This window comes from Chroicocephalus ridibundus, chromosome 24 (genome assembly GCF_963924245.1).
Source record: "Chroicocephalus ridibundus chromosome 24, bChrRid1.1, whole genome shotgun sequence".
Taxonomy (NCBI): Eukaryota; Metazoa; Chordata; class Aves; order Charadriiformes; family Laridae; genus Chroicocephalus; species Chroicocephalus ridibundus.
The window spans coordinates 1,122,387-1,149,116 of record NC_086307.1 but is presented as its reverse complement, the minus strand read 5'-3'; the positions used below and the strand labels follow the sequence as shown (position 1 = coordinate 1,149,116).

At 49.1% G+C, this 26,730-nt stretch overlaps 2 protein-coding genes across 2 annotated transcripts; both read left to right on the top strand.

Annotated features, from left to right (window-relative positions):
* Positions 1 to 1,437: 1,437 nt before the first annotated feature.
* LOC134526862 (keratin, type II cytoskeletal 6A-like) lies at positions 1,438 to 5,261 on the top strand. Its single transcript, XM_063359140.1, has 9 exons — positions 1,438 to 1,947; positions 2,835 to 3,049; positions 3,226 to 3,286; positions 3,454 to 3,549; positions 3,690 to 3,854; positions 3,988 to 4,113; positions 4,338 to 4,558; positions 4,848 to 4,882; positions 4,990 to 5,261. The coding sequence occupies exons 1-9, from the start codon at positions 1,438 to 1,440 to the stop codon at positions 5,259 to 5,261; spliced, it is 1,701 nt and encodes a 566-aa protein (XP_063215210.1).
* A 1,536-nt stretch (positions 5,262 to 6,797) lies between these two features.
* LOC134526752 (keratin, type II cytoskeletal 6C-like) lies at positions 6,798 to 26,727 on the top strand. Its single transcript, XM_063358930.1, has 11 exons — positions 6,798 to 6,827; positions 10,344 to 10,525; positions 13,352 to 13,445; positions 21,015 to 21,130; positions 21,628 to 22,195; positions 23,588 to 23,805; positions 24,719 to 24,779; positions 25,365 to 25,460; positions 25,817 to 25,981; positions 26,071 to 26,196; positions 26,503 to 26,727. Exons 1-11 carry the CDS (start codon positions 6,798 to 6,800, stop codon positions 26,725 to 26,727), a joined length of 1,881 nt encoding a protein of 626 aa, XP_063215000.1.
* Positions 26,728 to 26,730: the final 3 nt, after the last annotated feature.

Below are 26,730 nucleotides of genomic sequence, written 5' to 3'. Positions count from 1 at the left end.
TTCCACTTTAAAGCTTAAATATAGTATGATATTGGGCTGCTGAAATGCTGTGAAGGCTGTAATATAGACTTCCTTTAACATTTATTGATGGTTTTCAGGAGGTAAGCAATAGGAAAAATATTGTTTTTTTCTCAAAGTTCATACATGTAACTAAACCATATATTTGATTAATAATATCCAGAAGACATGTGCAAGATGTCATAGCCTGTGCATGAAATTAATTATTTTTTTCTCGTTTGAAGCAGCAGCTGGTGTCTTGAAAATACTTTTTTCTAAAGTGAATTTGTTCAGCACCCCCTTTTCCCCCCAGCCCAAATTTACAGTCGTCAAAGATGCCAGATCTCTCCCTGCACACTTCATATACAGCAACACTGCAACTCTTATTATTTAAGAAAGCATCAGAGCTTCTTCTACCTTTTAGTTACCCCCTTTTTCAAAATGATCAAGGGTGATGAATTCAGCCTGAGCTTTTGCCCACCAACTTAGGTTAAAAAAAGATTATTTTAACAAGTCATGGTTATCCCTGCCTGCATTTCTCTGCTCTTTGTCTTCAGTCATCATTACCATATCTAGTGCCCGAAGCGTCCTTCCGTTCCTCGGCAGGTTCGGCAATCCCTGTGGCCATCTGAAAAGCACAAGGAAGCAGCTCGGACATCCTTGTTCTCTTGCTCATTCCACTCTGGTGCTCAGAGTCTCGGTCCCTGGTCATCTCGGACTCCAGGAGATGCATTTTGCAGGAATGTGCTCTGGAAGAAGGCACTCCCATCCCAACTGGTGCTCTTAGGAGAGGAACGAAGCACCTCCTTTCTGGATAAAAAAGAAATGCTGACCGTTGTTAAATGTTAATTTGTGGTTTTCTTGCTCCGCACTGGGAAACTGCTGCTTGGAAAACCATCAGCAATTTTCCACTTGAGAAGGAGATTTGGGGCGTGCTTGGGGAAATTGTGAAAGTCTCATTCTAGGTGGTTTTCACCAAAATGCTTGCCTGACATTGTGCGTCAGTGCAGAAGATCCTGATCCAGACAAACTGCGAAATCATTAAGAGCGGATAGAAAGGTGGGAGGAGGGAAGAACACGACTACATCATTGTAAAACATATCTTTTCAGATGCCGTAAAGATATGAGAGTCCACTTACTCATTGAGACCTGTTTCAATGCTCTTGCTCTTTTATTCTCTTCTGCATTGCAAAGCGTATTTCTGGGTGGAGTCAACAATTTGGCAAAAATCTGTTAACCGCACCAAGCTGATGAAGACAGTAAATTTGTTTCCTCTTCACGCCCTTGTAGACCCAGCCCACCTCCAAAAACAGATAAAAGGGAATGCCTGAAGCTGTGGAGCCAGAGAAGACTGCGCACACTTCTCTCGGCATTCGTCCCCCAGCAGCACAGATCCGTTGGTCTTTCTGCTCTCCTCAACTCTGCGTGGAAGAAACAGCCATGTCTCGCCAGTCAATCTGCAGAAGCTTTGGAGGCGGAAGCAAAAGGGGATACAGCTCTTGCTCTGCCATCGGTGGTGGCTTTGGAGGAAGCGGGGGCAGAAGCAGGATCAGCTATAGCTCGTTCTCCACATCCAGGGGAATCGGAGGCAGTGGACGTTGTGGAGGTTTTAGCAGCAGGAGCCTCCATAACCTGGGTGGCGGCGGAAGAATTTCCATGGGTGGCTCTTATGGCGGTGGATACGGATGTAGAATTGGTGGCTTTGGTGGAGGCTTTGGAGGAGGATTTGGCAGCATTGGAGGAGGTGTCATTGGTGGAGGAATAGGCAGCTTTGGTGGTCCTGTGAGAGGTGGTCCTGGGTTCCCTGGAGGCATCCAGCCGGTGCAGGTTGACCCAACCCTCCTGCGGCCGGTGCATGTTGATATCGATCCTCAGATCCAACAAGTGAAGTGCCAGGAGAAGGAGCAGATCAAGACTCTTAACAATCAGTTTGCCTCTTTCATTGACAAGGTGAGAGGCTGGAACTGTGTTTGCTTGGGAATGGGCACTTGGAGGAACTTTCCTGTGCTGTGCAGGGGGAAATATTGTCCTTCTCAGCTCAGTGTTGGCAGGTTTGGAAGGCTGGTAGTGTTTTCACTGAGTCTTCCTAAGGAGATGTAGAAATTTTACATCCACAGACAAACCAAAAGACTTTCTCTAGGTTTGGTTGATCCGAATTCTTCCTTAGCTTTTCTCTCTAGTGTTCTCTGTGCAGTCAGGCTAAACGGATCATGCTACATGCATCTATCCTGAGCGGTTCTTTAAGTCTGTCCTTATTCAAGGACAGTTTCCTCTAAAGGAACTTAGAAGGTAGGAATGAGCTTTAGGTTAATTCCTGACTGTTCCTTATTTCAATTCAAGTATAGACGAGTATTCTTTAGACTGTCTGCACGGGCAGAACACTGGTTATAAATGTTCTTCATAGTTCTTTTTAATATAAGACATACACATTGAATACTTTTTGTATATGGTAAGAGGAATGTCCTCTGATATTAAGACATATGGGATTTCATTCAGTGGAAGGAAAAAAATGTTCTGATGCTTCTGCATATTAGTGTGGGTCGAAATTTGCAATTGGAAAGGACAATAACATGTAAATCTGGAATGTCATCATTCAAACAGTTAATAAAAAGAGCAGAAATGTAGGAGGGGAAAAGAGGAGAAATTAAAGGAAAACATAAGAAAGAGGAGAAAGAAGGGAGGAATCTTCCTTTTGGAAAACTGGCTCTCAACCAGCCACGGTCCTGTTCAGGGCTTGGGAAATGACTCTCTTGGCCTCTGAACTAATAAGCAAGACGTCTGAGTGGTGTGATGTCTCCCCGGGTGAATCTCTCACACACCCTTCTGTGGGCTTTCAGGTCCGCTTCCTGGAGCAACAGAATAAGGTCCTCTCCACCAAGTGGGAGCTCCTCCAACAGCAAGGGCCTTCAGGGCCAAGGAAGAACCTCGACGTCATCTTTGAAAATTACATCCAGAACCTGAGGAGGAGGCTGGAGTCTCTCCTGGGACAGAGGGGACAGCTGGAGTCGGAACTGCAGAACATGCGTCAATACGTGGAGGAGTACAAAACCAAGTAAGTGCAGTGCCAGGGTGAGGGAGAAAGGAGCAGTCAGACAGGAGACTAAGGCAGCTGGGAGATTTCCACCTGTCTTTCCTGGGCTCTGGAGCTGTGTAGAAATGGGACTGAGGTTGCCAGGGATGACTGATGAGCAGTCCAAGAGACTCACCTTGTCTTGTCCCCTTCAACAGGTACGAAGAAGAAATCAACAGACGCACTGCTGCTGAGAACGAGTTTGTGGTGCTCAAGAAGGTGAGTCCCAGAGGCACCAGGAGCGAGTGGGTGTGGGGGGACAGGCGGCAAAGACATTGGAGGGAGGCAGCACCAAGACGGGCAGCTTCCAACAGGAGGCATTGCCTGCCAACAGCTCTTGTGGGACGGGAGGAAGCCATTGTCTGCCTGTGCGATCTTTCCTTTAGGATGTGGACTGTGCCTACATGACGAAAGTAGAGTTGGAAGCCAAGGTGGGAGCTCTGACCGATGAAATCAACTTCCTGAGGTGCATCTATGAGGAGGTAAGAGCTCTCCCTCCCCCTGGGGTGGAGTTGGCTGCAGTTGCAATGAGGCATGTGGTGGCCAAAGGCAGTGAGGTTGCCCTGGGTGCCCATGTGGATTTAGGTTTGAAAGCCACTTGGGCTGCCTGTCTTGGTTGCAGGAACTGTCTCAGATGCAGACAATCAGCCGGGACCTGTCTGTGGTGGTGTCTATGGACAACAACCGGCACCTGGATCTGGACAGCATCATCGAGGAGGTCAGGCGCCAGTACGAGCAGATCGCGCAGAACAGCAGAGCTGAAGCTGAGGCGTGGTACCAGAGCCGGGTGAGTTGGGAAGCTGTCAAGGCACCTGGGACTGTCTCTTCTGATCGCTGTTCCCTTGCCACAGAGCAGGGGAACTGCTTGAGTTCCTGGTAGGTGGCTTCACTGATGGGTTGCTTTGTCTCCATGCCGTCAGTATGAAGAGCTGCAGAGCACTGCGGGAAGGCATGGGGACAGCCTGCGCAACACCAAGATCGAGATCCAAGAGTTGACCCGGAACGTCCAGAGGCTGCGGGCTGAGATTGAGAACATCAAGAAGCAGGTAGGGGCTCCTCAGCATCTCATTGCGTGATGGCATTGGGCTGGGTCATGACTGAGCTGGGTGGCGTGTTAAGGACAGTGTGAGGGGACCGTAGTCATTGAAATTCAGGTCCTTTGGAGAAGATTGATGGTTCCTGCCTATTTCCCATCCAGTTTGTGCCCTGAGGGCTGCTCTGGTGGAGGGTTTGCAGTAGGGAACTGAGGAAATCCTTTTTTTTTTCTCAGAACCATCAGCTGCAGTCAGCGATTGCTGAGGCTGAGGAACGGGGTGAGATGGCCCTCAAGGATGCCAGGAGGAAACTGGAAGAGCTGGAATGTGCCCTGAGCAAAGACAAGGAGGAGCTGGCTCGCTTGCTGAAGGAGTACCAGGAGCTGCTGAACATCAAGATTGCCCTGGACGTTGAGATTGCCATGTACAGGAAGCTGCTGGAGGGAGAGGAGAACAGGTGAGATCTGCTGCCAGCTCGGCCTGACCAAGGTACTGTCTCTCCTTGGGACAGACTGAGGTTTAATCATCTCTCCCAACCCATTTAATGGTTGAATCTGATTTACTTTCATTTTTTCATCAAGATTTTAAGCCCAAAATAGAAACAAGTTCCCCACAGGGAATGTTTCTCGGTGGTTTTGATTGATGTTAAATGAAACAGGAAACATAAAGAGTACTTGGGAAATTGCACGGAGCTTAATTGCTTTCTATTATGTTAGATTTACGGCTTCTTTCCTTTCCCTACGCAGGCTCTGTGGAGATAACCCGTCCAACGTAAACGTCTGTAAGTATCTGTACATCATCTTCTCTGCAGAATGGCTGTTACCCTGGGTTTCGTGAGGATTCCCAGGCTGTCACTTGGTGTAGGGTGAGCCTGTCCTTCTCTTGCAGCTGTGGTAGGCAGAACCACCATTGCTGGAGGCAGAGCTGGTGGCTTCGGAGCCAGCAGCGGCATGGGAGGAGGAGTATGTACGGTCGGAGGAGGAAGCATCATTGGAGGCAGCTGTGGAATGGGAGGCGGAATTCTCAGCGGTGGCTTCTCTTCGGGAAGTGGGAGAATGTGCAGCTCCGGAGGTGGCAACTTCATCGCAGGGGGCGGGTCCTCCTCTGTGCGGAGATGTGTCACGACCACAACAGTCAAATCTTCAGGTGTAAAATACTGAGCCCTGACCTCAGTCCTTCCAAGGAAAGAAGCATCTTTTCCTTTCTCCAGCCAGCAGCACAATCCCTTCCATCCTGAACCGGTACCCAGCCAAGAAACGAACTGTTTCCCTCAGAGCTCAAAACCTCCTCAAATCACCCTGCCCAAGGGGAGATTCTGCCGTGAAACACCATCCTGTGGGCAGAGCCTGGCTCCTCTCTCGTGTCTCCATCCCACCAGTCTCCAGGGATGAGCGATCTCCCTTGTGGGTACCAGGGACTGCCGAGCTCATCCGAGCATCTTTTCGCTGCGCTTCTCGCTGCTGCCCCAGGCTGCCGCGCTGGCTGAGGAGGAGTGTGTATAAAACTGCTCTTTCCTTTCACTTTTTAAGGCCTCTTTTTCAATGGCCGCATTTCCCTTGCGACTTCCGCGTGTCCTGCATGGTACCCACATGCTTGTTTCAGCTGTATCGGGAATTCATGTAAGCAGAAGAAACGTGATAATGCCTCATAATCAGATTAGGAGTGAGAAACAGGTCTCTGGAGATGTCCACCTTCCCTCGGTGGAGTAATTTGGCAGCTTTAATATTTTATAGATTCTTTTCCCTCTTCTCCTTCAGACTTGACGTATGTATGGCCTTATTGCAAACCTTCTGTTGCGTGAACCCTACTGCATGGTTGCTTTTTACCAGATTCCCTTTCCTCCAAGTTCTTTCATTACCAATAAACTGCAGACAGATGAAAAGATACTTTGTGTTGTCTTATCACTTAATGGTCCCCAGGGGAGGGAAAACACACTTTGCTTTTGGCCATAAGGAATGGTCATGCCTATGGTGCTCTGTCCTATTGTGCAAATCACTGAGCATCCAGTTGAGGTGAGGAAGAGGAAGGACCTTTCTCTCTCCCCTTAGGAGGTGACATCTTGCTCCTCCATAGTAGATCCCCCATTGCTCTGCGGGGTGGAAGATCCATGGCTGTGAGGAGTCTGGCACGGGAAGGGAACATGCAATGTCACCCTGGTGGCCACGAGGTGGGGGGATCATGCTCATCCCAAGTGTAGCGGGGTGAAGTGTCCATCCCCTGGCTGATGGGCACCTCAGAAGCAAGACAGGCAGGGCCACCAGTGGGGACACTGGGGTTGGGATATGGCAATGAAAAGTGGCAGTTGGTACGTGGTTGCCTGGATGGGATGGTTTGAAGATAGTGGTCTGAATAGGGCAGTTGTGGCATTTGGACCGGGCAGTTTGAACACGGACACCGGGATGTGGCAGTTGGACTTGGCAGTTTGAATGCAGCCGTTAGAACAGGGTGGTTTGAACAGGGCCGTTGGGATGTGGCGGTCTGAACGTGAGAGTTGGGATGTGGCAGTTGGACTGGGTGGTTTGACCACTGCCATTGGGATGGGGCAGTTGGAACGTGGCCATTGGGATGTGGCAGCGAGCACCAGTCCTTGGCATAGCTGGCGTCCCAAGAGGACACGCAGCCAACCCATAACCACCACGAAGTGCCTCGGTCCTGATGGTGCCCAGAGCTCCCACCCAGGCACCCCGGGGGCCTCGATGGGGGAGGCCACCAGCGACAGGTCTGCAGTGGGTGGTTAATGCAGCCATGAAGAGTGGTCATCCTCCACACCTGGCCTGCAGAAGGACAAGCAGCACCATCTATCTGACGAGCAGGGCTCTTACATGGGCACCGGCACTTCATACGAGAGCGGTGGGAAGGCCTGAAGACGCTATGTGGACCCAAATTACTCATGAAAAAAAGCAGCGTGAAAGTATGAGACACAGCCTCGAACCTGCTATTATAACTCCAGATTGCCCAGCCAGGTTAGTCATTAGCCCTCTCTAAATAACACCCCATTGCAGCCAAATTAACTTGATTAATGCTTGGCTGGATTCTTCTCCAGCACTGGGAGGAACGAGAGCCAGACCAGGAGGTGAATCAACCCTGACTGTGCTGCAGTGTGAGCATCATCCTGGTGCAGCCTCGGAGTTTGTCAGATAAAAGTACGGAAAAGGAGAAGGTCCGTACTGCAGAGTCCTTGCCATCTAAAAGAACAAAACAAATGAGGAAGAAACGATCGTTCCTATTTGAACTAGTGCTACTTTCATGCCACTTTTCTTATTTTCCCCCAAATATTCTTTCAGATGACACACCTGACCTCTTAATCTGACATTTATACCAGGCTATAATATGCCTTATTCTCTTGTTTGAAGAAACAATGACATTTCTGATCCTAAAATGTATAGCTTGGGATGGGAGAGGCCAAGAAGTCACCTCCTACTTCCGCGTCCCAGTGAAGACTCCAAGGACAGCTTCGGATCAATACCATGCGGAGGCCCAGGCGTTTCTGGGGACTTCCTTGGGACTCCTCGGAGAGGGTGAAGGTCTCCAGTGTGTCGAGACCCAGGAAGCCAAAGACGCAGGCTTCATCCTGCAGAAAACCGCAGTCTTTTTAGAAGTTCCCTGAGTTTTTCCTGGAGAGGGGCCAGGCTACAGCACGGAGGTGCCAGAGTTTATCATCTGTCCCATCTGCTGTGTTCGTGAAAAAGGGAGTAATGCTAATTGCTCAAGTACCTCGCGCTTGAATGAAAGACGGTAACAGCCCAGTGACTGGACTCCCCTTCGTCTGCTCCACGGGGCACTGTGCTGGCTGCGAGTTCTAGTGGAAAAGTAAATCCACATTTGCAGCAACGGGGCCTGTTTTGCTTAAAATAAGTGAATTTACTTGTGAAACAGCCTGAGTGCGATCAAGCAATGACAACTCTTCAATACTTTTTGGTAGAGTTGTTGCCATTTTGGACATAAAGGATAAAAAATGCAGAATGAATATCATAGAATCATAGAATCATAGAATCATAGAATCTTAGGGTTGGAAGGGACCTCTGGAGATCATCTAGTCCAACCCCCCTGCCAGAGCAGGGTCACCTAGAGCAGGTTACACAGGAACACGTCCAGGTGGGTTTTGAATGTCTCCAGAGATGGAGACTCCACCACCTCTCTGGGCAGCCTGTTCCAGTGCTCTGCCACCCTCAGGGTAAAGAAGTTCCTCCTCATGTTTAGGTGGAACTTCCTATGTTCCAGTTTGTGCCCATTGCCTCTTGTCCTGTCCCCGGGCACCACTGAAAAGAGCCTCGCCCCATCGTCCTGACACCCACCCTTTAAGTATTTATAAGCGTTGATAAGGTCACCCCTCAGACGTCTTTTTTCCAGACTGAAGAGACCCAAATCCCTCAGCCTTTCCTCATAAGAGAGGTGTTCCAGTCCCCTAATCATCCTCGTAGCCCTCCGCTGCACCCTTTCCAGCAGTTCCCTGTCCCTCTTGAACCGGGGAGCCCAGAACTGGACACAGTACTCCAGGTGCGGTCTCACCAAGGCAGAGTAGAGGGGGAGGATGACCTCCCTTGACCTGCTGGCCACGCTCCTCTTGATGCACCCCAGGATGCCATTGGCCTTCTTGGCCACAAGGGCACATTGCTGACTCATGGTCATCCTGTTGTCCACCAGGACTCCCAGGTCTCTTTCCACAGAGCTGCTCTCCAGCAGGTCAGCACCCAACCTGTACTGGTGCATGGGGTTGTTCCTCCCCAGGTGCAGCACCCTACACTTGCCCTTGTTGAACTTCATAAGGTTTCTCTCTGCCCAGATCTCCAACCTGTCCAGGTCTCTCTGTATGGCGGCACAGCCTTCCGGTGTGTCAGCCACCCCACCCAGCTTGGTGTCATCAGCAAACTTGCTGAGGGTGCACTCTATCCCCTCATCCAGGTCATTGATGAATATGTTGAACAGGACTGGACCCAGTACTGACCCCTGGGGAACACCACTCATCACTGGTCTCCAACTAGACTCTGTGCCCCTAATCACAACCCTCTGAGCTCTATCTTTCAACCAGTTTTCTATCCACCCCACTGTCCATTCATCTAACCCACACTTCCTAAGCTTCCCTATGAGGATGCTGTGGGAGACCGTGTCAAACGCCTTGCTTAAGTCAAGGTAGACCACATCTACCGCCCTCCCCTCATCTATCCATCTAGTCATGCCATCGTAGAAGGCTATCAGGTTAGTCAGACATGATTTCCCCCTGGTGAATCCATGCTGAGTACTTCTGATAGCTTTCCTTTCCTCCACGCGCCTTGAGATGACACCCAGAACGAGCTGTTCCATCATCTTTCCAGGGATGGAGGTGAGGCTGACCGGCCTGTAGTTCCCCGGCTCCTCCTTCTTGCCTTTCTTGAAGACTGGAGTGACATTGGCTTTCCTCCAGTCCGCAGGCACCTCGCCTGTTCTCCAGGACCTTTCAAAGATGATGGAGAGCGGCCCAGCAATGACTTCCGCCAGCTCCCTCAGCACTCTCGGGTGCATCCCATCAGGGCCCATGGACTTGTGAATATCTAGATGATCTAATTGGTCCCTCACTCGCTCCTCCTCAACCCAAGGGAAGTCGTCTTCTTTCCCTGTTACTTTATTCAATGCCTGGGACTCCTGAGGGCTGGGCCGAGCAGAAAAGACCGAAGCAAAGAAGGCATTCAGTAACTCTGCCTTCTCCACATCCTCCGTCACCATGACTCCTGCCTCATTCAGCAGTGGGCCTACAACTTCCCTGGTCTTCCTTTTGCTTCCAATATACTTGTAGAAGCTCTTTTTGTTTTGCTTGATGTCCCTAGCCAGGTCTAATTCCAAGGCGGCCTTGGCTTTCCTTGTTTCATCCCTGAATATGTTTTTTGTTGGTTTGAAAGTCCTGGTTTTCTGCAGAGAAGGAGATGTGCTGCCTGTGCAGGTACAAAATCTGTCCCCAGGAGTCTCCTGTGGGCTCTGCTGAGGTGCTGCCGAGAACCTGCCTGTGTTTTCTGGATTGCAAAGACCAGAGTTCAAAGCGAGATGGCAAATGCCTTACTCCTCGTGTTTACCACGGAGTCTCCATCACTCAGTCTGAGTAATGTGGGGTTGTGAGACAGAGTCTGGGATTGCTGGTCTGTCCAGTCACCAGCTGGGTTAGTGCAAAGCCACCGGTGGCTTGACGCCCTACGGCTCAGAGGACAGTGAGGTCCCAGCGGGTGGGACTCAGAGCACTCTTCCTTCCTCCAAGCATTGTTGACGTGGAATAGAAAGAAGATTTCACCCTCAACAAAGCGAAAAATACACGGGATGAACTCTGCAGAGCCCTCAGTGGAGCCAAAGAGGAGCTTGGCCGCGCACTGGAGCAGTATCAGGACTTGTTGAGTGTGAAGATAACTCCTGACATCGAGATTGCCATGCGCAGGAAGCTGCTGGAAGGAGAGGAGAGCAGGTAGACGTCTATCATATAACCTGGTTCAGGGCGTGAGTCGTGCAATATTCTTTGCATTAGAACACGGGAAGAAATATAATAGGTACAATATTTCATGAGCGTATTGGGGAATGAGTCCAGGTGGCATTATATTGGCTGTAATCAGAACTGTAATGAGGTTTTAATTGTTACTAATCACTTTTATTATGGGAGGGCCTCAGAAGCTACCAAGATTGCTTCCCTTGGGTTGGTCACTGTGCAAATACGGAGGAGACTCACCCGCTTCGGAGCCGCGCTGGATACGACAGTGAACAGCTGGTAAGCAGGAAAGGTTTGCTTTTATGAGTGGCACCGCTTTGCTGAAGGGATGGGAACGTTGTCTCCCGAGGGGTAATCTGCCCCTGCATCCTCGATGCTGTTATTTACAGGGCATGTATCTCCCGACCAGCTGGAGTCCTTCGTGATCCCGAAGGATGAGATGTTCAGGGCGGTGGAACTGAGGCGCAGAGAGGTTATAGGAGGTTAAATGGGGAAATCAGCATCCCCTGGTCCCTCGTCTATGCTTCAAACAGCGTCCGCAGCACCCTCAGCTCACTCTCCTCCAACTCGACCTGTCTAAGTTCCAAACTAGCTCAAATACTCACTAGAAAACCCACTGACCTTCTCAAGAGAGACTAAAATCAGTATATCATGAAAGCAGTGACGGCCACAAGGCATCTGGGCTTGGAGGGAGTTTTAAAAACCAACAGTCAAAGACCTAAAAGCTTCCGTAAGGGAACACGTTGACAAACACACCTAAAGCCGCGTAGCTGCTAAGGAAACTTAGCTAAGGAGCAAAGCGGAGCTCCTCCATGTGCATTTTCAAGCTGCGCTCCTGGTCTTTTCTTCCAGGTGCTACAACACCTCCTTCCGTGCCCCTTTGGATCCTGGCTGCTCTTGCCTTGGATTCGTCACGAGGGAGACTGGTTCTGTTGTCAGTGTCCAGGGATGTCGGGTGCCAGCACGGTGAATCTTGCTGCCTGGCTTGCTGGGATCCGAAGAAGTCCATGTCCCAGAGCATCATCAAGGGCTTGGCAGGAGAATTTGGGCCCTTCATCTAATATTCACCTCAACTTTGATTGTAGAGCTTGCGCCAACAGTCAAGCTCCTTTCATCCCAGCCTTTTCTTCCTGTTTGATGTCAGCCCCGTTGCCCTGTGAGAGAGCTCAACGAGCCGTAAGCAAATCACATGCTGCTCCCGTGTTACGTGTGTCTGAACAAAACATCGGCTTCCACACAGCCAGGTGACCTGGAGGAGTGCTGCCAGTGGGTGTGGCGCACCCCCGGCTCCCTCTTGGCCCCACTTCGTCCGATGTTCTCTCAGCTAAAGCTGGGATGAGTAGAGCAGGATTTGCAGAACTTACAGCAACCACATTGTCTGGTGCTGACAGCAACCCCTCCTCCTCTTCTTCCTCGCCCCCACTCTGGCATGGGTGCTGGTGCTTCTCTGCCCTTCATCTTGCTCCTGCACTCACTGTCTGTGCCCTAAGAACAGGCCAAAGTTCCTTTACGGCTGATGTTCACGACCCCACAATCCACATTTTCTCACCAGCTCTATTGCTGGTGCCCATCAGGCCTAGCTGAAAGTCTACATGACGTGACATGGCATGGCATGACATGGCACGGCATGGCACAGCATGACAACAACCACTCTTAACTAGAAGTATGGGTTGAAGCAAGTCTACATGACGTGACATGAGATGGCATGACAACATCCACTCGTTAGAAGTATGGGTGGAAGCGAGTCTGCATCTCCTGCAGCCTGGGGACCAGGGCTTGCTGGGCAGACCTGGTGAAGACGGGGTAGACAGGGCCACGAAGTGCCACTAGAGGGCTTGCAGCCTGCGCAAGGGACACTGCCCCGTTCTCACACACACCTGAACTCGCTCTTGTCCTCCAGGCCAATGACAAATTGACTTTCCCATAAATTATGGGTCAGGCTGAGATGGGAATTTCAGGTTGTGCAGTGAAACCACTACCTAAAGGAAGGACCAGCTCCATTCTTAGTGCAGTCATGGCTCACAAGTGACAGCCCAATGAAAGATGAGAGGACAAGCGGGGTGTTGCATTTGCCAACTACCGTGTTTGTGGCAAGTCTGTCCAAGCTACCGGTTCACGGCCTTTCCTGATCTCCAGAGGGTTCAATATGGGCCAGAATTGACTGAAACAGGAACCAGTCCTTGTCTTAAGCTTGGACAGCCACTTCGTGCTGGTCCTGGAGGTCCCCAGACCAGCCTCCCTTTCTCTTCCCCTACAAAACCACTCTCTGAAGTCCCTAGAATAAGCTCTCAGGTGTTTGAAATCTGCTGGAGAAAAGGCTGGGCTGGCAGCCAAGGAACCAAGCCCTTCAGCTGGCTTGCATTACTTTCTTTTCACCTCCCCGACCAAGCGCAGTGCCTCGCAGACATATAAAGAGGAAATAGCCTGATCCTCTCTTAGAACGTTTGGTTTTGTGCTATGGCCTTGTTCGTTTGAAGGGAAGCAGCTGAACAAGAGCAAGGGTGGCTCTGGTGGTGTCACCCCTGGCAGCGGCACGGCCTGCTTGACACCTTTTGGGCTGAGGAAGAAATGGTTTTTGTGCTCGGCAGTAGAAATCTCTCCAGAAATGGTGGGAATCAAAGTGTTTCCTACAGGTTGGAAGCTCTCAGCTGGGAGGGCGTATTGGTGCTGAGTGCTCCTGAGGTGGTGTGGCAAATCTCTTTGGTGAAAACAAGTTGTTTGTTGGAAAAAGGTGAGCTATTTCCTCTCCATCCCATCTGCTGGCACCCAAGAAGTCACCCTGAACCCAGTCTTCCTGGCACCCCTCAGTCTGGATGTTGACCCCAAGATCCAGAAGCTGCAAGTGCTGGAGACAGAGCAATTCAAGGTCTTCACCAAAACCATTGCCTCCGTTCTTTTCAAGGTAGGAGTTGCAATTTTTTAACTGTCACACTTGTGGGGGGATATGGCATTTGGGGGTAGGTGGGTTGGTCTCTTTTATGGAATATCTACATAATATTGGCCCCGATAAAAAAAAAATTGGAAAAAGGGAGAGAGGAGTTGACCTTGTGCTTGGTTCTGATGGCTGAGGTTACTCAGCCCAGGGTACCAAAGCACTGGGAGACGCAACGGGATACTTCAGGCTCTGGGCATCCTTTGGCCACGCTGAGGGCTCGGTGGTTATTTTTAAGCCAAGGTGTGCAGCAAACTGCTGCTCTGGATGGTTTTTAAAGCACTGACTGTGCACCACACCACTAGAGGGCTCAGAAAATATTTTAAATGCATAAAAGATAGATCTAAATTACTCTCTACCGCAAAGCGTTAGCAGTCTATCTCCCTGCAAGGAACAGAGCCAGCATCCCTGTGGCTCCAAAGGGGTTTTGGTGACAACGTGGCTCTGGTTTTGCTTGTACAGCACCTCCCACAGGCGACTGATGGCCCCATCTGAGGTTCTCAATGACAATAAATAACTCCATTTAAAACTCTTGTATATTATCGACTGCTTCTGGTGTGGGAAGAATGGAAAGGAGCATGGTTTGGGAAAGACTTGGTGATTCTGCCCCTCTGCTCTGTGAGACCCCCCTGCAGCGCTGCCTCCAGCGCTGGGGCACCAACAGCAGGAGGACACGGAGGTGTTGGAGTGGGGCTGGAGGAGGCCCCGGAGATGCTGGGAGGGCTGGAGCCCCTCTGCTGTGGGGACAGGCTGAGAGAGCTGGGGGGGTTCAGCCTGGAGAAGAGAAGGCTCCGCGGAGACCTTCCAGCCCCTTCCAGTCCCTGAAGGGGCTCCAGGAAAGCTGGGGAGGGACTCTGGAGCAGGGAGGGGAGCCATGGGACGAGGGGGAAGGGTTTTACACTGACAGAGGGAGATTTAGGTGAGAGGTGGGGAAGAAATTCTTGGCTGTGAGGGGGGTGAGCCCCTGGCCCAGGTTGCCCAGAGAAGCTGTGGCTGCTCCATCCCTGGAGGGGTTCAAGGCCAGGTTGGACGGGGCTTGGAGCAACCTGGGCTGGTGGGGGGTGTCCCTGCCCAGGGCTGGGGGGGTGGAACTAGGCTGCATCTCCTCACCAGCTCTGCAAAGAGCCAAAATGGCTTAGAGGAGTCAGAATGCTCACCTTCAGACTTGGGCATCCCATGATGCCTACATTAAGTGACTCTTCCTAGTCTGAGAATAACCAAAGTTCTGGTGCTTTTTTGTGCAGCTTTACCTGTTCTCCGCCTCTTTTGTTGTCCTGTGGATGCTGTTATTGATGCTGCAGAGCTAATGATAGCAATTGAGGTTCCAATAACTCAAAAGAGTGATTTACTCAATTGATCACAAAGTCTGACCTTGATTGGATTAATTATCAGCTCTAAGCCAATTGAGAGGCCACCCCAGGTGACACCTGAGTGTGACTGGGTGTGGTGAACCTCCCCGATGTGATGACACTCTGGCCAGAGCAGGCAGCTCTGGGACCCACTTCTTCTGTACGCCTGTAATCAGAGTGTTTACTGGATTCTGAACATCTGCCAGAATTATTTCCAGCTGTTTCAACTTCCTGTGGGAAGGGATGTTATTAAAATTGTTCTCAATCACAAACAGTGTCTTTTGATGCTTGCCGCAGTCCTCTTAGCATGTTCTCTACCTCTGCTCTGACCAAGTGAGCTATTGATTCCCCGCCGACCCAGGAAGGGCTGATCCACTGAGCATAAACAGCTTTTCTCGCATTTCCTTAAACTTTGTGGAAGTGGAAGGGACTAGTGGGGTGTTTAATGCCTTTGGCTGCTAAAAGAAACCTTGTGAAGAGGGAGGGGACGGGCTCAGCTGAATGGGGTGAATCCAGCCTCTCCTTCCCCACGGCTTCAGTGGGTCCGGTGCAGCGAGATGAACCCCACCATGGGTGATCAGACCCCATGGGTCACGGTTGGACCAGGTGGGGTTCAGCTGCTTGTCCTGGGCTCCTCCTAGAAGTGGCTCCCAAACCCCTGAACTCTCAGATCGTTCCTGTGAGCACTGATCGCTGGTGCCAACTACCGAAGTTTCAGCAACTCCCTTTGCTTATTCCCACTTAGATCTTGATCATGGAGCTGCCTGAATAATATTCCTTTTTGTTATATGACGGATGCCATGTACATTGGCCATTTTTCTGCTGGGGAGCAGCAGCACGTAGGGGAAAAAAAAAGTCATGTTTTCTCATGACACCTGGTGCATTTAACCTGAAGTTCAACCCAGTTTCCTCTTCATCCTCATTTTTCTTTCTTTCTTTTTTTTTTTTTCTTTTCTGCAGGCCGTATCTCTCCTCCTCCTGAAACCCTTTGGAGATTTCATCTCTGCCTTGCTCCAGCGCCACACGCCCCAGCTCGAGGGCATCAGCTGCAGGTTTGCTGTGTGTGGAGCAACCAGGACTTGCTCAGCCTTTAAGGGCTCTCTGGGATCAGAGAGCAGGGTATTTTGCATTAGGTTAGCCAATAAAGTACAAAAAGTCCTAAGCTTCTACCTCGGCTGCTCACTGTAGTTGTTAATAATAACAGCAACAGAAAAATTACTTCACTGTTTTCACACACTATATTAAATCGATACTTTCACATTCTTGTAGGGGAAATAAGAGATTAACAGATATCTTAATTATGATTAGTATTTTCTTAATAGATAATTTAATATTATAGGTGTCTACAAGTAAGTTATTGACTTGTTTACTTTCTTGTTCACCCAGAATAATCAGGCATTTATTAAAATAGCCATCAGTCATCTGTTAATGGGACTGCAAGGCAAAGTAACGCTTTGTTTTGTATCAGAAAAATACAAGAGACCAAAATCAAGCCTTACCACAGCCCACCCCTCTCCCTGCTCCAAGTGTCTCAGACAGGCGAGACCACGATGGGGAGCGACCTGCCCTGGAAGAAGACGACCCACCCTGCTGCAGGCAGAACTCATCCCTAGGTGAGAAACCCTGGCTTTCTCACAGTCAAAGGTCTCATCCACAGCCATCATGCAGGCTCGCTGCGTGGTCCAGGAGAGGTTTGTGGCTTCAGGGCAGCTCTCCTGGCTCCTCACAGGCTTTCCACCGCTTCCCACTCCGTGTCTTGGTCTCCACCTTGTTCTACTTGTTGTCCTTCCTCCACTCCAAAAGAAATCCCTCCCGTGCAAGCAGAGGTGTGCTCTTGCTTCTTGTCATCTGAAATGCTCTGGTCCGCTGGTCGCTTCCTTACATCCGTATTATGGAGCAGCTCCTGACGGAGACGCCAATGACAGGTCCTGTGCCAAGTTCCTCCTTATCTGTCCATTGAGCTCACGTTGTTTGGAGTGGCCAGCTCTGCCCCCTCACCTCCCATTGTCCCCCCACCCTGCTTCTGCGCAATTTGACCACAGCATTTCCACAAAATCCTTCTGTTTACCAAAGGCAAAAGAACATTCTGCCCCCGCCCCCAAAAGCCGTTCCCAACCAGCTGAACTCAGCACCCACTTGTATCAACCCCCAACAAAGCCCTCCCATCTCAGGGGCTTCCCAGACCTCCTCTAATTAGAGTTTCCTCATCAGGAACCTTCACTGTTTTACTGTGTAATTCTGAACATGCCCCGATATGGGGCCTTATTTCCAGTAGCAGCTTTCGGTCTCACCCAGATGTAGGTCTGGGTGAGGGAAACTCTGTCTGATCTCTATGTACTATCGATCACAGATGGGGGATCGTACTCCTGCTCCCACCTGTGTAATTAGTACAATATATTCTTGCAGGCAAGGTGCTCTCCGAGATGAGGAACCTCAGAACCAAGTAGCATAAACCTTTGGTAGAATACCAGCATTTCACACTTTTCTTCTGCCATTACAAGGCTTTTGACACTTCTCTTCCTTTTGTTCTCTCCTCAGAATCTTTTGCTGCCTCCACTGCCCACAGAAAAAGGTTATAGTTGGTCCCTGTGGGGGAAGGTGGGAGAAAATGAAAGTCTGTGGGATGAAAGGCATTTTTATTAGTGCGTCTATGTGATCTCAGTCCCATTTTCTAAGTGTCTTAGGGCCATACTTAGGCAGGTATTTAGGCAACCAGTGATCAAGATCTCCTATTTCAGTCCTCTGTGTGTGTCTATCTACTTTATCTGGACAGCTATTAAATCGAAGTATTGTATTTATTAATGTACTACTGTACGAGGCTGCTGTGTGTCCACTGTACTGGTGTGCACTAGTTATTTAATAGTAATAAGTACATTACTGTACTTATTTATCCACCTCTGCTCTGCCAGTGTGGCTTGTAAAGATCCCTAGTTTATGTTCGGCAGTGATGAAAAGTAGTTAAATCTTTCTTCTGAGTCATCTGCAGGATTTTGGTCATTTAGGCTTTCTGTTTTGAGCTGACTAAAATGGCCCTGCCTGAATGTAGAGGCATTTCCTTGAGCATTAGCCCAAGCACTAGGATTTGTTACTCTCATGTATTATTTGGGTTGACGGGAGGTGGACGGAGAGGGATGTGGGTTGTGGAGGCTGGCAGGTTCCTGCGTCGTTTGTGCTCAAAGAGCTAAAGCTTGGGTCTGTTTGTGAATTGTCTTCATGGTTCGAAAATGTCAACCCTTGGCGCGGTCTCTGTGGCGTGGGTCTGATGGAGGACGGCTCAACTCGCATTGCCATCACCACCTGAAAGCCAGGAGTTGAGAGAGGTCTCCAGGTTCCCTTATGGACCACAGAGGGAAACGAGACCATCTGGAAAGGCTCACTCACGTTGCCTGTCTCAGAGGCTTCTCCAGATGGAAGGAACATCATCACCTGCTTCACCGACTGTTCTGGATGGGAGGAACAGGCTGCCCAGGGAAGCAGTTGAGTTGCCATCCCTGGAGGTATTTGAAAGATGTGCAGATGTGGTGCTGAGGGACACGGTTTAGTGGTAACTTGGCGGTGTTGGGTTGGACCTCATGATCTTAAAGGTCTCTTCCAACCATAATGATTCTATGAATAACACGTGGATGTTCTGTGCTTGCTCCAACAGCTATACAAGAAGCTCAGGCAGCCAATTTTACAGGAATAACTTTTGGGATGCAATTTAAACTTATTTTGAAAAACCCTACCAACAAAAAGCCAGGTTGACTCATGGCTTTTTGACTGTCCCCTGAAGACTTCCACCCCCTGGCAGGCTCTGTGATAACCCATCTCTGTGGTAAGGAGATGTTGGTTGAACCCGTGGTCCCTTTCGTCCACGTATGTTGGGAACTCTTTTGCTGTTTCTTTTAAAGGATCAGAGCAGAAGCTACCCAGGCGCATCCAAGAGCGATGCCAACTTACTGCAGCGAAGAAGGAGGTATCACAGGAAGTTCCCCCTTCATCCGCAGGATGCATGGACATCTCTCTGGATGCACGGCTGCTTCTAGAGCCAGCTCAACAGGTCCAGGTGTGGCTTGGTCTGTTGTGCCAAGGCTGAGCTGGTGCCAGCGATGATCACAACAGCAGCCTACACGCTCTGGATTATGCGGCACGTGGGGTGGGATGGCTGCTCTTCTCATGCAGGGTTTGCGGGAGGCCTTCTCAAGCAGGACACGGCCGCCTCAGATCACTGCAGTGGTTCTGCATGAGTTGCCACCTGGTTTGCTTCACGCAGTGAGCTGATGTATGCATTTAGGGCAGTGATTTTGGATAGACATCTATCTAACCATTGTGCTACGCGGAGCCGGCTTGTTTGGTCTGTGGGTGTTCCCTCCCCTAGGTCGTAACACTTCCTTCCAAAATCCGTGTGGGTGACCTGCAGTATTGCCTGATGCAGTGTGCGTTGGGACCAGCCACTCAAAATGGAAAGAGAAGGGACGAAGATGCGTTGCACCCAAAACAGCCATTCACAGACTCTACAGACAGGTGAAAACCAGCAACCCCTTAGGACTTTAGCGCATGTTGCTGAGGAATCGTTGTTTAATCTGCTTCAGCTCAGACCTCACAAGGAGAATCATGGGTCACGTCCACAGAGTCTCACCTCCTCCTGACATTAAGTCATATGTTGTCCTCCTAATCGTTACCCGAGCCTAGTAATGGCTCCAAGGTCACACAGGAGTTTCAGTCTCTGCGTTATCGGACAGTTTGTCCTACAGAGAATTTTGCAGGGAGTGGATATGGTTCTGGAAGCACCTTTCAGCTTGACCGAAATACGGGAGTGAAGGAGGGCAATTTACATTGGTTTCTCTTGAGATGCACCAGCACCTAGAAAATACTGAGCCCAATTGAAACAGAACAGGAAAAATCTTGTGTAAAACCCTAATGCTTTGGCAAACCTTGCCCAAATGTGTTGAAGCAGATCTGTTTCCAGATTCCACCCCCCCCACACTTTAAAATCCTGGTCATTACACGTTTTTAGTGTTCACCATAATTACTCTTTCCAGTGGGGCACATGATTCTCAGTCCAAGTCAGACTTTTATATATAAAGGGGAAAATCAGTAGAAAATCTGGTTGAAATTCTCAGTAAAATGTAGGTAACCACTAAAGCTTAATTACTAAAAAAAAAAAAGTAGCAGGAAAGGAAGGTCTGGGCTACCGTTTGGCCATTGCTGGTGTTAGGCCGTAAGAGACTGCGTTTGGGAGGGAAAAGTAATATTTCTCATCTGGCTGTCTGGAGAACACTGTGTCTACTGCTGGAAAAAGCCCCTTGGTCACTGAGTGCCCAAAATCTTGTCCGCTTCTAGATATATCAGCTGGCCTAATAACAGCTCGTAACTCCCTCTACAAACCTTTCATTTAGGGGATTTATGAGGCGCTTTCCCAGTGGAGCCAGGGATTACAAAGCCCTGACCACATAACCTCTATATAACTGAAGGGTTCCTGGTGTGGCTTCACCCAGCCCCTCTGGAAGGAAGAGCCCTTCAGGTGAAGCCCAGCTCCTCCCGTCGTTGTGTAGGGGACACAGGGGAGGTGCTCGCCATGTGGAAATTGTTCCACCAGTGCTTTTGGAGACCGCGGACCAGCCCTCAGTTGTCTTCTTGAGATATCAGTCAATGCTGAAGACTCCCAGTGCCATTGTCAGCAGCAGGAACTGGCTCCCAAATGCCTTTTCATGAGTCCATGGCCATCACGTCTTGCGCTGGAGTGTGCTCAGGCTGGAAATGTGGAGTCCTGCACAGAGATGAGGAGAGGAAAGAAGGATGGATCAGGCAGATGCTCAGTGGGAGAATCTGGGTAGAAAAGCTTGGAGCCCTGCTCTGCATTTGGTATTTCAGCTGCCTGGGGCCTCTAAAAAACAGCCACCCACCAACAGGTAGTTTCAGTTCACGGTCTAACTACTGCCATGTGGAAGACCAGGAGCAGTTGTAGCAGAAGGGCCAAGACTCCCAGAATGCGGAGGTGATGGCTGCCCTGTTCCCTAAGGTGACCTCATCTTAATCTTTAATAGTTAAATGTTTGGTTTAATTGATTAGAGTTTGTCTTGGAGCTTTCTCTTTTGCATTTAAAACCCTGTACCCATTTATTTAAAGCTAAAATGGATACAGAGAGATTACATTTTTTCTGTTTTCTAGACGCTTTTTCAGCTTCGCAACACCTTCCCTCTCCCTGCAGAAGCAATACTTGCTCATGGGTGGATATACTGGGAATGGGAGAAAAAGGAGAATGGGAAGCTACGGGAGCTGCTTTCCTGTCTGTAGGAGGTTCTCCTGGTGGTGCAGTGAGGCAAGGTGAGCCACCCCCAAGTCAATACGAGGACAATATCAAGGCCTTGTGTCTCGTGAAATGACATGCCAAAAGAGGTGGGGAAATTCGAGAGAACAAACCATGGTAATGTGCATGGATAACTGTGCGAGCTGTAATTAATGATGGAGGGCAGGCTAATGAGATAAGGAAATATCATCTGAGCAAAGCTCATGAGTCAGGCAGGATTTGGGGACTTTCACAATTCCTCCATTGGTGTGCGGTGTTTACTCTGACCTCTCTTCAGGCAGCCATTAATTGCTGCCTGATGAACCAAACCCAATAACAACATTAAAAGACCTGCTAATTACCACGGAATGGAGACTAACTCCTCCAGAACGTATAAAGGAGAACTGCCATCACCCCCACCAGAGGAGCTGAGGATCCTTCACTCTCATTTCTCCTCTTGTGCTACAACCTTCCCCACCTGCTCTATCATCTTTTAACGCTCTGAAAGCAACACTATGAGCCAACATTTCTCCAGATTTGGGGATGGGAATTTCAGTTCTTCTTCTGCTCACTGTGCCACGCTGGGTGGAGGGAGAAGTTCATCCACCATAAGCCACTGTGAAGACAACAGAGGAGAAGAAAGATACAGTGGTTATGGGTATGGTTATAGCAGCAGGAGTCTCCACAACCTTGGTGGGTTTAGGAATGTTTCTGCTGGTGGAGGCTATGGAGGAGAAGGAAGAGGATATGGAAGGTGCCTGGGATTTGGTGGAAGGAGACAACTTGATAGGGGCTTTGGCAGAAGAGGATATTTTGTGGGAGCCTTTCGAGGTGGTGAAGCAGGGCTCGGTAGCATGTGTGGAGGAAGTTCAGGCAGGGAGGTACTTGGAGGAGGCCTCGGTAGAAGTGCCTTTGGTGAACAAGGGGCTGGACAGGGTTTTGGGCAGGCTGGTGTTAGCAGAGGCATCGAGGAGGTCCGTGTCAACACCAACCTGCTGAGGCCAATACAAGTACAAGTTGACCCCGAGTTCCAGAGAGTGCGGTCAGATGAGAAAGAGCAGATTAAGGCTCTCAACAACAAATTTGCGTCATTCATCGATAAGGTGAGTCCCTCTTCTCTTTTTCACTTCTTACCTGGGAAGGGGCAAATATAAGGGATGCTGCTCTGCCTGTGTGAGTCACGGGGACACCTTTATGTTGCCTCTTCTCGCCCCAAAAATCACAGCGTTGGCTGGATTCCCTTATGCTGGTGTGAAAATCTTAATAGCTTGCTATAAACGCTGCCGCATGAGTTGCATTTAGCCCTGGGATAAGTATAAGGGATAAGAGTCATCTTTTGTGGCAGGACAATAACAAACTACCGGGATGTCGCTGACACATTAACTCACTTCTCCTTTGAGGAAGAGGGTTTCTGCATGGCTAGTAATACTCCAGGGCCTGAGAATTCTCGGTGCTACCAGGAGAAATGGGCGATGGACTTGGTCATCTTTGATGTGTTCTGTTTCTTTTTCTCAAGCAAAGGAAAATGTTGCGTTTCTCCAAATTACAAAACAACAAATGACTTCTTCGCTTGGAGGTCCTAGCCTCTTTCAGGTGGCCAGCGGCCCCCCCGTCTTTCTTCTTTACCTCTTTCCTTGGCTTACACTACAGCACTTTCAGCTCTGTCTGCAGTTTTAACTTCTCACTCATTTCTACTCACAGACACAGGAACAGAACAGCTGCAAAAACACTTCCACCCACACAGACCTGACACGGGCCTTTGTTTGGGTGGTGACATGTGTCTCTGCATGGGGTGGAAGCTTGTAGCATTTCCTACACGTGAAGACTTAAGGGCTTCTTGTATTACCCTACAGAAAAGGCGTTGGTTACACCCAGAAGTTTTAGAGCGTGCTCAGTCCTGAAAAATAGGAGTGTTTTTGACTCTCTTTTAAAATCTTCTGGATGTCAGCTGCCAGGTTACAACCTGTTCAGTGTCCCAGCTGGAGAGATGCTATCCCTCTGGTTTTCCAAAAAGACCAGCTCTGCGTGTTCCAGGTCTTTCTGACCTTCTTCTCTAAGGCAAGATATACCTAGGAAGAGAGCGGTTCTGTGTGGTCTTCTGAGAGTGGGCGAACTCTTCTCATGTATTTGGGTGTCCGAGGTAGTTCAGAAACGGCTGGGGTGTCCTTCCACCCCAATCACCCCCTTAAATATTGTGCATTTAAGAAATGAAAAGCCAGCAAAGATTTGAGCGTCAACTTTGAGAAGCAGCAGTAAAATCACACACCTATGCAATAGACTGGGGAAAAAAAAGCAGTGTCCCCCTGCATGAGTCCAAGCTGTCTCATGTGTTGGTACCAGTGTTACTACAGCTGGTCCCACCTGACCAAACGTCTAGAGGTTACTGTGCTGGAAATATTAATTGGGATTTGGTTTGCTACAGGGACAGATGCTGATGTCAGCGTTCCCATCGGTGCTTTCCAGTGGCTGAGATGTTCTTCTGCTTTGCCTTTCAGGTTCAATGTCTTGAGCGGCAGAACCAGGCTCTGATGGCCAAATGGGAACTTCTGCAGCAGCAAAGTACCCGACCAGAAGAGAGCAGAAATATCACCTCTTTCTTCCAATCTTACATCAGCAACCTGCAGAGGCAGCTGGAAATGCTCCAGAACCAGAAGGAGCAGCTGGATCCAGAAGCGTATAATATGCTTCAGCTTGTTGAGGATTATAAAAAGAGGTGAATAATCACAAGTCTGGGAGTCACAGAACGGTCTGGGTTGGAAGGGACCTTAAAGAGCATCTAGTTGCAACCCCCTGCCCTGGGCAGGGACACCTCCCACCAGCCCAGGTTGCTCCAAGCCCCGTCCAATATGGCCTCGAACCCCTCCAGGGATGGGGCAGCCACAGCTTCTCTGGGAAAAGGCATACTGGAATTTTCCAAGGCAACGATAATCACGCTCTGGGAAAGCATAGCTCAGCGTCTCACCTTCAGGAGTTTTGTAGCCATTAGAGCACTACCCTGCAGTAGGTTCATTATGGGGCTTCAACGCTGGAAGACTAAAGCAGATTGGGTGAGGGTATAACCCAGAACAGCAAGAGGAAAATCAAAGACCCTGTAGATCTACCCCACTCTCCTTCGTTTTGCCGAGAAAGGTCGGGCTTTGCCAAGAAAGGCTGGATCAGATGACCCTTTAGGTCCCTTCCAACCTGGTATTCTATGATGCCCTCCTCCTGTCCTCCTTCGTGCCCTTCCTCCCCGAGGCAATGAGTAGCCCAGGACTCCAACTCCTGCTGGTAGCTCTGGTCAACCTGGAGAGCGGGGAGGGGAGGGACAGAGCTGAGCAGCGGGGGTCAAGTTGAGGAGAGTTGTCGCTTCTTCTAGCTGAGCTGCACCCAAAAGATAATATATGTCTGCAGCTCTGAAAAATGGGGTTTATTTCAGAGTCATGGGGATGTTAGAACTGATCTATATCCGTCACGCTTTGCTGCCTAATTTAGACTATAGTTTTGCAGAGGGTTTGCAGTTGTCTTTGCAGTTGTCAGAAACTGAAGTTAAACAAAATCTTGACTCATTCCCTTTTGGACGATCCGCTTGACTGGAAAAGACAGACAGGCCATGAGGTACCTATCTCTTTTCTCTGCTGCAACAGATTCGAGGACGAGATCAACAAGCGCGCATCTAAGGAAGAGGAGTTTGTGGAGCTTAAAAAGGTGAAGTAATCCAAGACACTGAGCTAATGCAAAGACTCAGAAATAAAGCAACAACTGGATGGTTGCTGAGGTTTCCAAAGGCAAGGTCTTTGCTTAACTTTCTCTAACTGATGCATTGAAAACCTGAGCTTTTTACTGCAGGACTGGAGAGAAATTATTGCCTCTAGGTCCTTTGTAAGATGAGTATCTAAAAAGTGCTGGTCTTTAGTCAATCAGAACCTAGCTGAGACATCATTCTTAGGGGTTAAATAATGTCTATAGACGTCCTAGATAGCAGAATAGAAAATTTAGACAACTTTTTATTAGAAGAATTAATGAAATCTACGCTTCTACATTTTGCCACAGCTGTTTTGCTTATTTCCAAGCCATTCTTTTCTTCTAAGAGTCAAAACCTTTCCCTTTGTTCCAATTGCTTTTCAAATGAAATCTGAGATTCGTGGGCCATTATTTCACCCCAGGAAAGAAGGCTTTAAAAAAACGTGCCAAGTCTCACAAGAATTGTACTTCAGTGGAGAGTTTGCCATCAAAGAACTACAAATATGCTTATGTTTTGTTTTTTTTTTTTTTTTTTTTTTTTTTTTACAGGAACTGGACAGTGCCTACATGGGAAAAATGGAGTTTGATGTTCGGGTGGAAATACTGAAGCAGGAGCTTGAGTTCCTCAGGTGCTTACATGAAGCTGTGAGTATGCTTCTCAGATTAAAAACTCACCCTTGTGTCTTGAAGGACATGTATGTTTTGGAGGTTCCCAAAAATTTTGCCTGAACAGGATTTTTTGGTGTGGAGAGTAGATCATCCTTGGCCTTTGATCTTACAAAGTCCTTTTTCATCCATGGGTGAAAAGGGGGTCCGGTGTGTCACGAAGGCTGGAAGAGACACTTGAAAATTAATACTGGTGGTGGCACAATAGGACCTGGGGGATGCAGGTAGGGAAATTCCAGGGGGTAACTGGCCAGAAGGTGCCATTTCTTTCCTCATAACACGACCTGGACTGCTCACATGGACTGTTAAAATCCAAAATCTTGTTTTCCTTGCAGGAACTGTCCCAGCTGCAAACAGTAATTGGCAACACCAGTGTCATTCTGTCCATGGACAACCGCAGAGAACTGAACATGGATGGCATCATTGAAGAAGTCAGGCAGGAGTATGAGGCAATTGCTCAGAGAAGCAAAGCTGAAGTAGATGCCATGTATCAGGGCAGGGTGAGTAGACACCAACAAGACAGGGAGGCAAGTCTGTCTGCTCAGTGGAACAGAAACCAAAAATATCTGTTCTCTTCTCCGCACATCAGTACCAGGACCTTCAGAACATGTGGGTAAATCAACGTGAGCAACTGAGGGGCAGTTACCAGGAAATCCAGGAACTCATCAGGCAGATCCAAAGACTACAACCAGAAATTGAAATTGCAAGAAAAAAGGTAAAGCTGATACTTTACAATATGACTAAACTATTTAAGTCACTTTTACGTGGGGACTCGTGCAGTTTAATGTCGGCTGTCCTTTGGAGGCAAACCTAGAGACGATGTTTTCTCTTCAAAATGAAGCAGATCTAGATTTTGGCTGTCTACATTGGGATTTAATTTGGGTTAATTTAGCCAGTCTAATGTATCTTCTGAGTTTTGTCATTGAGGTAGGTCTTTTAATTTCCAAGGACTGCCAGAAGGGTTTGGCCACCCTGGTCCCATAGAAGGGAAGTGGACACGTTCTGTTTGTGCCCTCTGCAGAATGCCAGCCTCCAAGAAACCATTAAAGATGCTGAGCAGCGTGGGAGCTCTGCCATCAAAGATGGCCAGCAAAAACTTCAGGAGTTGGAAAATGCCCTGCAGGAGGCCAAAGATGATCTGACTCGCCTTCTTCATGATTATCAGGAGCTCCTGAACGTGAAACTGGCCCTGGATATTGAAATTGCCATGTATAGATCGCTCCTCGAGGAGGAGGAGAACAGGTAGGGA

Bases quoted from the DNA above. Each gene is read 5' to 3' on its own strand.
- LOC134526862 (XM_063359140.1), top strand. From the start codon at position 1,438: ATGTCTCGCCAGTCAATCTGCAGAAGCTTTGGAGGCGGAAGCAAAAGG. The intron at 3,287-3,453 runs GTGAGTCCCAGA...TCTTTCCTTTAG, and splicing joins AGTTTGTGGTGCTCAAGAAG to GATGTGGACTGTGCCTACAT. The intron at 3,855-3,987 runs GTGAGTTGGGAA...CCATGCCGTCAG, and splicing joins AGGCGTGGTACCAGAGCCGG to TATGAAGAGCTGCAGAGCAC.
- LOC134526752 (XM_063358930.1), top strand. From the start codon at position 6,798: ATGGGGGAGGCCACCAGCGACAGGTCTGCA. The intron at 21,131-21,627 runs GTGAGCCACCCC...ACATTTCTCCAG, and splicing joins TGGTGGTGCAGTGAGGCAAG to ATTTGGGGATGGGAATTTCA. The intron at 25,461-25,816 runs GTGAGTATGCTT...TTTTCCTTGCAG, and splicing joins TCAGGTGCTTACATGAAGCT to GAACTGTCCCAGCTGCAAAC.